This window comes from Cryphonectria parasitica (assembly GCF_011745365.1).
Source record: "Cryphonectria parasitica EP155 unplaced genomic scaffold M406scaffold_5, whole genome shotgun sequence".
NCBI lineage: Eukaryota > Fungi > Ascomycota > Sordariomycetes > Diaporthales > Cryphonectriaceae > Cryphonectria > Cryphonectria parasitica.
In genome coordinates, this window is record NW_024468913.1 from 3,423,462 (window position 1) to 3,437,011 (window position 13,550).

The 13,550-nt window shown below is 52.6% G+C and overlaps 5 protein-coding genes across 5 annotated transcripts; 3 read left to right on the forward strand and 2 right to left on the reverse strand.

Moving 5' to 3' along the window:
- Positions 1-2,708: 2,708 nt before the first annotated feature.
- M406DRAFT_331312 (uncharacterized protein) lies at positions 2,709-3,529 on the reverse strand (the record flags this gene model as incomplete). The annotated part of the gene is made up of 2 exons (XM_040920613.1): positions 2,709-3,191; positions 3,323-3,529. The coding sequence occupies 2 exons, from the start codon at positions 3,527-3,529 to the stop codon at positions 2,709-2,711; spliced, it is 690 nt and encodes a 229-aa protein (XP_040775960.1).
- A 1,424-nt stretch (positions 3,530-4,953) lies between these two features.
- M406DRAFT_292269 (YIF1-domain-containing protein) lies at positions 4,954-6,941 on the reverse strand. The gene is made up of 2 exons (XM_040919023.1): positions 6,507-6,941; positions 4,954-5,812 (listed from the first exon to the last, which is right to left on the reverse strand). The coding sequence occupies exons 1-2, from the start codon at positions 6,783-6,785 to the stop codon at positions 5,129-5,131; spliced, it is 963 nt and encodes a 320-aa protein (XP_040775961.1). The 5' UTR covers positions 6,786-6,941; the 3' UTR covers positions 4,954-5,128.
- Positions 6,942-7,505: 564 nt separating this feature from the next.
- Positions 7,506-9,803, forward strand: M406DRAFT_292270 (SRP54-domain-containing protein; the record flags this gene model as incomplete). Its single annotated transcript, XM_040919024.1, has 3 exons — positions 7,506-7,739; positions 7,829-9,286; positions 9,354-9,803. 3 exons carry the CDS (start codon positions 7,506-7,508, stop codon positions 9,597-9,599), a joined length of 1,938 nt encoding a protein of 645 aa, XP_040775962.1. The 3' UTR covers positions 9,600-9,803.
- A 212-nt stretch (positions 9,804-10,015) lies between these two features.
- Positions 10,016-10,904, forward strand: M406DRAFT_331315 (uncharacterized protein; the record flags this gene model as incomplete). The annotated part of the gene is made up of 4 exons (XM_040920614.1): positions 10,016-10,054; positions 10,467-10,546; positions 10,616-10,714; positions 10,814-10,904. 4 exons carry the CDS (start codon positions 10,016-10,018, stop codon positions 10,902-10,904), a joined length of 309 nt encoding a protein of 102 aa, XP_040775963.1.
- A 270-nt stretch (positions 10,905-11,174) lies between these two features.
- Positions 11,175-12,002, forward strand: M406DRAFT_331316 (uncharacterized protein; the record flags this gene model as incomplete). The annotated part of the gene is made up of 3 exons (XM_040920615.1): positions 11,175-11,426; positions 11,550-11,627; positions 11,730-12,002. The coding sequence occupies 3 exons, from the start codon at positions 11,175-11,177 to the stop codon at positions 12,000-12,002; spliced, it is 603 nt and encodes a 200-aa protein (XP_040775964.1).
- Between the last annotated feature and the right edge of the window lie 1,548 nt (positions 12,003-13,550).

The following is a 13,550-nucleotide window of genomic DNA, read 5'->3' on the forward strand; positions in this document are numbered from 1 at the left end:
GCTCTGCTCAGCCTCGAACTATGATCCAAATATACTGCGTAAGGCCATTAATAATTACTCAGCGGTCTACCCTGACAGCCCTGTAGTTTAGTCGGTGAAAGGCATCTGGCAAAACATCGGCAGTATCAAGTGGAGGCCACGTCGTCGCCTTACTCTGATAGTCGTGGCCACTGTCTTCGCTGATACGAGAGCTTACTTGTGTGCTTCGTGCAAACGAGCCTGTTCGAGCCAACGGGCTGAAGATCAGTTCAGTTGGGTGTATGAAATAGGGTGTGGAAAGGAGGTTCGTTACTGTATATCTCAGTGGTGTCCACTGTAGGAGATTTTCATTTGATTGCCGGTGTTGTCTTGCGGCCGAGGGCGAGGAGGAGGAGATGGGGGGGGGAGGGGGTTGGTTTACCTGAGGCGTTGTAGAGAAACGAGTCCTGGGATGATGGTGATCATCTCATTTCTTGCTATCCATGATTTGTTACTGGTCATTCCTCTCTTCTCTTTCTATCAATTTGATCACTTCACTGGAAAACAGGCGCCAGGGCAGTAGTATCTGATGGGTTCCCCCCCCCCCCTTTTGGCATCTTCAATGCTTTTCACGGCAACCGACAATAAAGTTCACGAATCGGAGAAACCTGCAAAGATCCCTTCCCCTTTGGTCTTTACCCTGTACTGTCTCTTTTTTTCTCGTTTTCCTCCCAAGCTCGGCTCTTTTCGGACTCGGTCCGACCGCCGAGCACGACGGAAACAAAATGTCCTTCTCCCGGCAGGCGGACGGACAAGCTTTGGATGATGATCAGTTGGGTTCCTTGCTCCCTCATTGGCTCTTTTACTCATAGAGAGAGAGATCCACGTCGCGCAGCATGAGATAATTCTTGGCCTCCTCCCCCCGGCCCCCAAGACATTCAGCATCGTCGGCTTTCACGGGAGAATCATTGAGATGCTCGGTCAACAGGGCAGGCTCGTTCACCACCCTTTCCCCCCACCCCTATCTCCACTTCCTGAGACCCTCCTTTCTTTTGACTTGGGCTTGGGCCACGTAGGGTACCGTCTGGCTGCATAGGGGAAGAGGAGGGACAAGGGGTGGAAGCTGAAGTGAATAGGTCTATCAGGACTTGTTAGCTAAGTATAGTAGCACTGTATATATTTCTACCTCCGGAGTCGAGAAGGGCGAGGAGGGATGCGAAGCTTAGGTTGTATTGTTGCTTTAAGGTTTCGGACCGGCAACAAATTAAGTACGTCGTAGTACTAAATGGTAGGACTACAGTATGTATGTACAAAAAAAAAAGGGGGGGGGCATTACGAAAGCAATTTGTGCTACAGCAACGTCGTGGAAAGACACAAAGACCTGTGAAAAGGAATCAATATACGAGAAGCAAATGCCGATGTGTAGGAGTCCAAACAATAGTACCCAATATTTGATCAACGATATGCGTCAGCGGGAGTACGTAATATATATGTGGGGCACATCTCGTAGTTTGGGTATATGATGTATCATAAATTGACGCTACACATGGTACTGTCGTATTGTATGCTAAAAGACAAGTACTTAAGCAGGAACATGGTATCCCAAAGGGGAGAGGTTGCGAGAGGGCATCCATTCAGTCGCCAGCAAGATTAATATTATGTACGTATAGCTGCTATGTATACGTAGTTGCTCACTTGGGTACTCACACCGAAAAGTAATATGACACCGGCCAATAAACTTATTCGATACTGGCCCAAGAAGGCCCCCGTTTCAAACAAAGCATGACGGTATTCTCCAGCCGATTGCGAACCGTGGGTCCTCCTCCTTCTCCGTCGCCGTCTCCTCCTTTCATTCTCACCCAAAATTAAAAACAGGCAAACGAGGTATTTATCTGGTAAGTGGAGGGGAAGAAGAAGAAGAACAAGAAGAAGAGAGGAAAAGGCGGGTCCAGGAACAAGATGAGGTCGCTGGCAGCAAAACTAATTCAAGCTTCGCGGAGCACTATACGCGCGGCAAGTCCCGGTGGGGAGGGGCGCGCGCAAAGCAGGGTTTCATGTAGTCTTGACCGGGGGGGGGGGCAAAAAGAAGGGGGGCCGACAGGGGGAGGAGATCTCTCGCCCACACATCATTCTGCGGCTGAAAACCTATTCGCTGTTATGTATCACCGGCATAGCTTACTCGGTACGTGCATATGTACATAGTAAATCACTTTTTGGGTAGTTTAGAAAGATGTAACGCACAGACAGGGCTCGGAGAAGAAGTCGGACGTCCGCATAATAAAACAACCAAGGCATTGATAGTCGCTCACGGGAACTCGGGGATGGCCCAATTGGGGTTGGAGGATCGTCCCTTCTTTTTTCTCTTTTTTGAGTTCATTTTAGAAGTTGGCAGAGATTCAGTATCCTGGACTCGTTGCGTAATCAAGCATGGTTAGTCCCCATGTGCCATGCAACTCAAAACAAAGGTCTAAAGATCTGAACCAGACTGAACTCTTGCTTATTCTTCTTTTGCACCATGTATGTACTGTGTATGTGTGTTTGGGGTTGAACATATGCACAAATCAAACTCTATAGCGTTGTTTCTTTCCATCCAAACTTCATTTTTGGTATCTACAAGGGGTAAAACAAAAACAATGAATATGTGCGCCGTAGTAGTACACCAACGAATCCTCTCTGTCTCTGTCTCTCCCTCTCTAGCTTCAAGATCTCCCCCCTCCTCTTCTTCATGCCTCCCAGTGGTCCATCCCCATTTAGGTGATGACGGTGATGTTATCCGACAGGTAGGTGCAGTTCGTGACCAGGTCGATGGTAGGCGGTGTGGCCAGCGTGTAGCCCGACTGGCTGTAGTTGTACGTGGGGCTAAGCTGCATGATCTGGCCAACGGTGACGCCATACTCGTCCGCCAGGTCCTTGTAGCACTTGGGCTCGCCGAGGGTGAACTGGAACGGCTCGTAGCTGCACTGGCTGGGGTCGCACAGGGGCACCTTGACGAACTGGCCCGCCTCGAGCACCTCGTCGGCGTCGCCTGTGCTGAGCGCTGTCACGGCCAGGTTGAGCCGGTTAGCAATGGCTGTGTAGGTGTCACCGTTGACCGTGTAGTACAGGCGGGGGCCACCGATCAGGCAGGTGTTGGTGCTGTTGTAGTTGTCGATGACGCAGGTGGTGTCGTCGATCTCATCGGGGCACACCTCGGCGGGGATGGCGATCTCCTGTCCGACGTTGGGGAGAATGGCCTGCGAGTGGTTGAAAGAGTTAGTCAGATTATATTCTACCTCAAAAAGGAAAGAAAAAGAAAAAAGAAAGAAAAAAAACTCCTGTTCGTGTGTCTGTTGGAGAAACCAGAAACAAGTGACAAAAAACGAACCTGGTCGGCCATAAAGTTGTAGCGAGCAATGTTGCACAGACCGCGGCCCGTAGCATTGGCTACATCAGCAATGGTGGTGCCCGCGACCGTGATTGGGTACAGGTACGTGGTGGTGTTGAGGGTGCTGGTATCACAGGTGGCAGCAGCGGCGATAGAGGCCGTGGCCAGAGCAGTGGCAATAACCCGTCCGAAACGTTGAGAAGCCATTATTATGATAGTTGTGCTGGTTGCAATAGTGCAAATAAATTTATACACAGTATAGAACGACTGACTAGACGGAAACTCGTCTGGAGAGAAAGAGAGCGTAGTGGTGGAGGCGGTGCTGAGCGGAGAGAGAGAAAGAGCGAATTAGCCTGATGATGATGATGATGTCTCCCCAAGGACTTTCCATGTCGAGGTCATCAACACTTCTTTATATACACCTCCCGAGACGATAGCCTCCTTCCCTGACAGAGCAAACCCCTTGCTGGGCAGTGCACTCCGGGTCGATCACAACCATCCTTGGATCAACGGCTTGTGGGAGAAAAGAAAGAAAAAAAAAATCCAATACACCCCATACACAACCCACCCACTATTGGGATGGCGAAATCACGATTACACCGCCGCGTATGCACGACGTGGGCTTGGCAGTGGAGAAAGAAAGCAACGTCGTCTCTTAGATCTGGGGCCCTAGAAAGAGAGAAGAGGAAGGGGGGGGGACCAGAGTCAAAGTGAGATCTCCTTTGGTTTGTTTCTTGCTGCTACCACAGTCGTGGTAAGTAACCATGCACGTATCGGCTATAGAAACAAGCATGTCCCGTATCGAGTTCCACCTCTTTGCAGGGGGGAGGAAACCAAATCTATTAGATTTGCCCCCCTGCCCAAAAGTGTTCCTTGCAAACCCTTGGCACTGCCGAATCGATGGACAAGGGTTTACGAAATTAAGAATAGAACCTTTTTATCCGTCAAGGAAGCCAAGATGGCTCCCCCCCTCCACCTACACCCGCCGCGTCGCCTACGGAGTAGCACCCCCTGGATTGAGGTCGATCTGGCCCCCGCACCATAACTCTTTGACGTCTTGTTCCATGGGAAGAGTGGGGAAGGGGAAACGCCCTCCTGCTACTCAGCAATCTCGGTTTGTTCGGTGGAGTTAAAGTCGGCATGGGTGCGTAGCCATTTTGGTCCTGTATGTGGTATGCACTACAATAGTCTCTACCTATGTGTGTGCTACTAGTCTCGGTAGATCACTTGCTGGTGAAAATCCCTAGGCCAGATAGGGTTCTGCACGCGTCTCCCACGACAGCGCAAAACCCACATCGGAGTTACGACAGTGAGAAGGGGAGGGGCAGCGGGCCGAGACGTCAAAGAGAGAAACGGCTACGGTACATGCCCCTTCTTGTACATAGTAGCAGTCATGTGTATTCCATACTATGCAGAAGTATGCAGTGCATAGGGGAGAGGAACAGTGCTGCCAAGGCGGAACTTTGTAAAACGTCTCGTCCGACTCGCCCGACTTGACCGGCGGAGAGAGACTGACCCCACACCGAGAGGATTGGTAGGAAGAAGAGAGGGTCTGCAGTCGTAAGCAATCTTTCGTACGCATGCACACGCCAAACATCTGTCGCCGTGCTTTTTTCTTCTCTTTCTTCTCTTCCATGCCGGCAAGGTTCACGAACAATTCCTTGTCTTCTAATCTCCTATCTTACACCCACAAATAGATCGTGAAAATTCCACTGCGTTCGCCTTTTTCAAACATGTCCCCTCCCCCTTCAGAACCCTCCGAACCGCCGTCCTCCGCGCCAAGATAACGCATGAGAATGGCCTTGTTCATGCCCTCGATAGGATCCACATGAGAACCAGCTGCACGATGTAGGAGTAAAAGAATAGGAACTGGGTTCGCTGATTCCTCTTGGCCCTCGAGTCCGTCTGCATGCCACCATTCCCAGGCCCTGCGTTGTTCTCCGGCAACAAGACGTACTTGAGAGACCGCATCAGGAAGAGCGAGTTGGCGAGGAATGTGTAGAGGAAGACGCCCCAGCCGATCCAGCCGCCTGTGCCCTTTCCACCGTTGAAGCTCTCGGCTACCGCGATCGTGACGATGATCCCAACGAACTTGTAGCCCGAGTACGCCACTAGGTCCAACAGCTGCGAGTCGTTGGATATGCTGAGGATGTATGTCCCGACCTTGAGGCCCAGGATCTCAAAAATCACCACGATCAGGGCCGTGGCAGCCTTGGACCCGAGGAGTTCAGGTTGAAACTGACCCCGTAGGCCGGCGATGAGGCTCGACAGGAGGATATATGTCACAAGCGACATGACAGGTATGTACATGTCGGGGCTGTTGACATCGTCACGGGGCGGGAGATACAGGCCCTGTCGCACGGGATCCGGCTTGCGCGACCAAGGCTTGTGCCGCCATGGGAAGAGAACGAGGAAGAGCTTGTTTATCACATAGCTGTTGGTGACGTTGAAGTAGTGCTTGAGCATCGAGATGTTCATGTAGCGATTGACCTGTCATTCTCTTGTTAGCGTCATGTCTCCGATACAAGGTTGACCTCACGCATTCAAGTGCCCGCGCAGTGTTGGAAGCCCTTCCAGCCTGGCTTGCCTGGACGCTCTTCCGTCGTCAAAGCTCCGTCTTCCCCAACTTGAATCTTGCCCAGGGATCAGAGGACGCCTATTGCCCCCCCCCCCACCAACTGCTTCCAATAGGTCTTCCTTGTGTGCCACTCAGGCTCCGCCTCTCCATTCCTTCCTGATGCTCGTTCATGTGTATGTGCTTCTCGTATTCCGCTGATCGCGAGATATCGATCTCCAAGGCCACGCAATCGTGTCGCGTCTTGATCTGTCTGCCATCTCGCCCGCTCCTTTCGGGGGGGGGGGGGGGATAAGGTTTATGTCTACCTTTGCCCCCTCCTCTGCAAACAACGCATCATTGCACCCCAGAGATCCTCGTCATGTGCCCTTCTCTTCCTCTGAATCCACGGCTTGCTTTCTATTCGACTCTTCCGCGCCAACGCCCTCCGTCCTGTCTCTCTGTGCGGCCCACTAGAGAAGCAGCTTCAGGGTTGTAGTCCAGTTCCTCTCTGCGACTTGCTAGCTTCCAACTGCTCGGACCGTCTAGTTGGACGGCTATCCACCTTCCTCAATGCTGCGCGGCGCATCTAGAAAAAGACAAAGAATGATGCCATCAAACATCACTCACATTACTCTCCAGGTATTCTTGTCCCTGCTTGAAGGCAGTCTGTCCAAACTGTGCGGCGAACTGGGCCGTCGGGTCGTTCAGAAAATTGCCATACTGGCCAAACATATTCCCATTCGGCGCAGCGCCCTGCTGTGCCTGGTACGGGTTCCCATAATTCTGGGACTGTGGTTGCGACTGCGAGGGTGGAGGCGGGGATCGAAGCTGGGGAACTGTCGAGACATGCTGTGGTACGGGATGATGGAGGGGGGGCGACTGCCCATATGTCGTCGGCCTCTGCATCGTAGGTGATGAATCTTTGAATTCGATTCGTGTGTTGGAAGAGTAGTCTGTATGCTAACTGACAGCGAAAGAAAGGGTGCAGGTTTGATGGACAGCGAGAATGGAAAGGCCAGTAGTAAGTCAAAACGCGCAACGTGGTCGAGACGCGAGCCCTGGGGATGAGAGCAACGCTTCTACTGTAGTGTATGTAGGTAAGCTTCCAGGCTTCCCGCAGGAGAGAGGGTCCCCCTGAACAAAGGCGGAAGCAATGCTGTCATTTTCCTAAGTCCTCGGATTTGGAACAACAAGCTGGCCGATGTACCAAAAGTAGGTAAGCTAGCTTATCGATAAGCCCCGATCTACTGTATCTTTCGCTTATCGCCTTTGCAGCGGATACTCCGACAACAGGAGCAGCTACATAGTAGACCCTTGGAATTGAGAATTGGAGTGGGATCCAGTGCAGCCTTGGGGTCGGAGAGAGCAGACGCCACCTGCGCTTCCATCAGCCAGTCAGTCCTCCACGGTTGCGACACTTGCTCTTCCGTCCAACAAGTCACATCCTCATCCTCCAACACCAACTACACCAACAAGAAGATTCCGACACAGTCGAACCCCTCTCGCTTTTTTTTGCTTGGTAGTTGGACCATACTACCCCCGTTTCCTCCCCGACCCCCGTCACTGCTATCCGGCGACAGAAATCACGACTTTTGCTCCAGCGCCTCCTCATCCAACAATCAAAACATGTTGGACACTTTCGAAATAGTCACCACTTCAGGGGTGGTTGTGTGGTCTCGCAAGTGGGCTCCTGTCAAGCCCTCTGTCATCAACAACTTCATCACAGATGTCTTCGTGGAGGAGAAAAGTATTGCTGGCACGCTGAAGACGAACACCTCTGCCGCCAGCAATGCGCCGTATAAGACCGACCACCACACCCTACGATGGACCTTTGTCAAGGAATTGGGCCTTATTTTTGTTGTATGCCTCTTCACAAGAAGATTTCTGCCTTCTCTCACGTTCATTTTACTCTCATCCACGTGCTGACCATCTGATCTGTGTGTTTCTAGGCTGTGTACCGGTCATTGCTGCAGCTTTCTTGGACCGACAAGCTTGTTGACAACATCAAGACCATCTTCGTTCAGCTGTACGCCGATCAGCTTACGAAGCCCAACACGACCCAGATTGAGTGCCGAAACTTCGACCAGTACTTTGACCAACAGCTGCAGGAGCTGGAGAAGTTGGACGCGAAGAGCCCGGCTCAGCCTCAACCGGCTCATGCGACGAACGAGAAGGATGCCGTCTCCGGAAAGCAGGGCGACGACCCTCCCTCGCCCAGGGAACAAACCTTGTCCGTCGAGTCCACGCCCATAATCTCTCGGCCCTCCACTCCTGCGAACAATGGTGTGCTCCTTAGCGACACAAGCCCGGCAGCGAAGCTCTCGAGACGGGCTCGCAAGGCGGTCAACAGGACCAACTCGGCGCCGGCATCCGGGGACGAGACAGCTGGGCGTAAAGGGGGGAAGGGTGTCAAGCAGGGCAAGAAAGGGCGCAAATGGGACGACGACGGAATGCCCACCGAGGAGGACGACAGCGTCAAACTTGACTACTCGGGGGCTAGGGCTGATGAGGCCGCGGTGGGGCGGTCCTCGGCCCTGGAGGAGGTAGACTCCTCGACGTGGGGATCGACGACCAAGGGCAAGTTCGTGCTCAAGGATCTCGGCGATGAGGTCCACTCCATGCTGGCTGAGGCGGAGGCGCAGAAGGCATCAGCCAAGACGGAGCCTTCAGGTGGTCTGGTAGGCTCCGGTCTGAGTGCCATCAGCGGCTTGTTCCGGAATATTGTTGGTGGTAAGACCTTGACCAAAGAGGACCTCGCCAATGCGATGAAGGGCATGGAGGAACATCTGCTGCGCAAGAATGTTGCCCGAGAGGCGGCGGTGAGGCTCTGCGAGGGTGTCGAGAAGGAGTTGCTCGGAGTGACCACAGGCAACTTCGAAAGTATCAACGCGCGCATACAGAAGGCCATGGAGGCCTCGCTCACCAAGATGCTCACGCCAACATCATCCCTTGACCTCCTGCGCGAGATCGACTCCATTACCTCGCCTTCTGCTACATCGATGCGCAAGGCTCGGCCTTATGTCATGTCGATTGTCGGCGTCAACGGCGTTGGCAAGTCGACCAACCTGTCCAAAATCTGCTTCTTCTTGCTGCAGAACAAGTACAAGGTCCTTATCGCCGCCGGCGACACATTCCGATCGGGGGCCGTTGAGCAACTTGCTGTACACGTGCGCAATCTAAAAGAGTTGACCGCGCGGGAGGGTGGTGAGGTCGAGCTGTACCAAAAGGGATACGGCAAGGATGCTGCGACCGTCGCCAGGGACGCTGTCTCGTATGCGGCCCAGCAAGGCTACGATGTTGTTCTCATCGACACCGCAGGACGGCGACACAACGACCAACGGCTCATGTCTTCGCTGGAGAAGTTTGCCAAGTTTGCACAGCCGGACAAGATTCTGATGGTTGGCGAGGTGTGTACCCAACGTCTCCCCATCTCCGCGCCTAGTCAAAACGCACGCACATACTAATTGTTCTTAGGCACTCGTCGGCACTGACTCTGTCGCTCAGGCGCGCAACTTCAATGCAGCCTTCGGCTCGGTGCGCACACTCGATGGGTTCATCATCTCCAAGTGCGACACCGTCGGAGACATGGTGGGCACTCTGGTGAGCCTCGTTCATGCGACCAACGTGCCGGTTCTTTTTGTCGGCGTTGGACAGCACTACAGCGACCTCCGGAACTTTTCGGTCAAGTGGGCTGTCCAGAAGCTCCTCAACAGCAATTAATCTCTAATCATGGCTCGTCTGTCCAATAGTTCTGGCAAACCCCCACATTTTGTTGTTCACTACTTTGATACAGCCCTTTTCCTTGTGTTTCTCTCTAGCTGCCTTGTCTTTATGACTGGATGCTCAGAGCTACTGGGCCATTTCCTCTATCTTCTCAATACACAACTCTTATCCATATAGAATTTCACGTCAGTCTCCTGGTACAGCAAAAGAACAACCCTCCCTAGAATGAAGGCCTCATGTTAAAAACCCTGGGCATGATGAGATGTTAAGCCAAACTCTTTACTAGACTAATGCTTTCAATACACTGCTAGATCGTCCAAGTATACTGCCAGTGATTGTGTCCATTAAACATCGGCCTTGGTTTACTGACCGGACTTTTCCAGGGGGCCCAGGTGTCTGTGAGCTGACTCAACATGTCGATAATCAACATCACGGTCCTCAACCCCGCGATCGTGAGGTAACCAGTTTGTTCCGGTAGGGTAATTCATTTAAAATTTGTGTCAATCATGTCGCCTGTGGAGCCCTGCCCACTGTAGTGACACTCTCCATTGCTATAGAATACTGTACCTTTCCCCTCCTACAACTTGTTACTCCTGCTTCCTTCTCTCCTCTCCACAATATCAACTTTGTTATGCAAGAGCCTGGCTGTGGAGGAACAATCAGGTCACCAAGTCCTCCCCCTCCCCCCCCTTTCCCTCCCTGGCCAACACGCCACATGAGTCGAAATCAAGACCTGTGTGGCTCCTGCGCCAATAAACACTGGTATGATCTCATGCCACAGCTGTTCCTGATTCTCTACTTTAAGACATACAAGTCTGCTCATACCTGAATAGTCTATGCAGAGGCTGTGTTTCTGTTAACCAGCTTCAGAACCTGCGCAACTATAACTGGGAAGATGATGGCACCTTCGACTTTGAGATGATCGACAGATATGATGAGTCGATGTAAGTTATGTTCTGGCTCTCCCTTCCTATGGCCCCTTCATGTCTGTTCTGTCTACACTGCGTTGTGAGCGCGACACTAATAATGGTTGGTGCAGCTGGGGCCATGAGTGATTGTGCCTACAAGGCCCTCGAAGAAGTCTTTGGATACTCGGCCATGACCACCCCTTTGTCAGTCTCACACAGATATCAACGAAGCCCGTGCAATTTACAAATTCTACAAGCAAGCTGTGAAATAGAAGGTAGAATTGTACTACCGGACAACGATAGTCCCCCGAAGCGCAACAGGCTCATCAAGGCGAGCCGGGCGTGGTTGAGGAGGATCATTTCAGGTCACCAAAATAGCAAACACTCGATGTAATTGGTTTTTTTTTTTTGGTTTTTTTTTTTTGGAGTGACCAGCACTTGCAGGGCAGAGAATTCTCTCTAGCGTTCGATTTCTCTTCGACGGAGCCTTGGCTGCACTGAAGCCAGCCCTTAACCAACAACGCACACACATAGTGAGTACTGACATGTCATCCATCGCATCATTGCCTTACCCTTTGTATCATCATCCGTTGCACACCACATCAAATATTAGCCCATATCTGCATCTTGACAAATCTCAACACGTCAAGCCACAGGAACAACAATGGCACCCAGCGAGCCCACCAGAAACCTCCCGTCCTCTCAGACCTACCCATCTGACGACGGCTCAGACGTCAATCGCAGCTCCTCCTTCTGGTCGCTTCCCAGCGTCATCTCTTCCCCGGCTGCCTCGGACCAGTCCATGACCGTCAACCTCAGCGAGCCCGACTGCGACAGCTTCGAGGTCTTGGTCACGTTCCCATCTGAGAGTCTCGGGTACAAGCTCTTGGAGGAGTGGGAGGACTGGTTCGTCACAGTGGGTCGATGTTTTTCAATTCTTTGGTTCTATTTCGATCGACCGGAGCGCGTCTTCGCCTTCACGTCTCTGTGAATTTTCAGCTTGATTTAGTGACTGATGACAACATTGTGATGAGACAAGACTCTCTACCCCAAGCTGCTGGCGACTGAACGCGCCTGGATTGAGCTTGAGAAACGCAAGATGGAGATCGAAAAGGAGGTCAGCACCTTTCCTCTCACGTACCTTGCATGTCTCCCCACTCCAATTTCTCCCACCTCGTTTCTCACACACATCCAAGCAACCACCAACTGATCTCCCCAGAACGCCGTTTTCAATACCGCCAGAGTCGAAGCCGCCCTAATCCACATGATCGACACCATGAAAGCCCAAGGCCTCCACTTCGAGATCACTAAAAGCCCCCACGGCGACGACGACAGCAAGAACGAGATCAAGTGGGAGCTGTACATGGACGGCGACTGCGTCTGGTCTGGCAAGGCGGAGAGTGTGGATGAGGTGCTGTGCTCGGCCTTCTTCTCCGCGCGGCGGGCTGTGCTGAAGCGGAGCTGGTACTATCGCAACTCGGACCTGGAGTAGAGGGAGAGAAACCGGCATGGGAGAGAGTCATACATACCTCAACGATTCGTGTCTGCTGTACCTACATATATACATACAGCCAGGGCAAAGAAGAACCATTGGTGTGTTGGGGAGGTGGGCGTTGTCTTGTTGTGTCCGATCAGCGACCTGCGCGTTGTAGCGGGGGATTCAGCTGTGGATATTGGAGCATGAAGGTGGGCGCTGATGACTGAGGATGGCAATCGATCCTTCCCCAGTACATACTTAGGCAGTAAAGACAAACAGGTCACTGGGCATCACAATAGCAAAAATACAAGAAGCAAAAATCGAAAAGTCAGGTATCCAACTTCTATTTCAGTCTGTATAGATTGTATATGCATGCATTGTGATCCAACCCAGTAGATCGTGTTTAAGAAGGGATCGTGGCCGATATCACCTTGCAAAAGCAAACGGCCTGGAATTTCGGCAAGCGGGTATATAAGACATCGCAAAGCATCAGCATCGTCCAGGGGGCGAGAGAGGCCCAAGATATAAAACGTGAGAGGGGCACCAAATAAAAACGACGAGGTAAAGAGCCCAGAGAAGCCCAGCCCCCCGTCCCAGCTTTCACCCCATAATCAGGGGGGCCCAACTGCAGGAGACAAGATGAAGAAGAAAAAGCAGACAACAGCCGGCGCCAGAACATATGCAGCGGAAAGCAAAGCAGAGCCCACAGCTCAAGAAGAGCGCATCATTAAGAGCAAAAGCAAACGAAAGAGCAGTGATCCACCCACCCCCAAGTGTAAACGACCAGGACTCGGTCGGAGTGGTATCATTTGAAAAGAGACAAAAAATGTCAAAGACGACCGACCCGAGGAGATTATGTCCACCTCATTAGCAATTACAAGCAAGACAACGCCTGGGAGGGAGGGAGGGAGGGAGGGAGAGAGAGAGAGAGAGAGAGAGAGAGAGAGAGAGAGACAGTAAGAGAGATACGCCCAGGTATCGATCGAAGGCCCGCTTTCCCACGAGGACGAGTCGCTAGAGTTCGTCTTCCAAAGATTCGCTCACAGACTCATGGTCAGCCACTCCCACTCCTGTGGGCCCGTTCCAGTGCCTCCAGATGTCATGTTTAACCCAGACTGGCTGGCGGGCATCCCGGTCATCATGCCCGGCCCAACCATGGGCCGCTGCGTCATGCCAAACCCGTTGGCCAGACCAAGGTTCGCCGAGCCGGACATGGCCCCAAAACCACTGCTGGAGCTGAGCGAGCGGGCAGCCTCGTTGGAGCCCGTCGAGTTCTCGGGACTATCAATGTCCATGCTGCCGCTGTTATCACCGCCCGCGCTCTTACTATGCCTGCGCTGTCGCTTGGCAGAGATCGCAATACTTCGAGGCAAGGAGGCCGCTCCCGGCCCTGGTGCAGACTTGGGAGGAGCTGAGGCAATCGGGACTACGCCCTTTCCGCCCACAGCAGCTATCGCGCCCGGAAAGCTGGTCGGGCTGCTGCCGGCGGTGTTGGCACCCGAGGCAAGGCCGCTAGCAGGAGACTCGCCAGAGTTTACACTGCCAGCACGCGTGGTTGCCGGG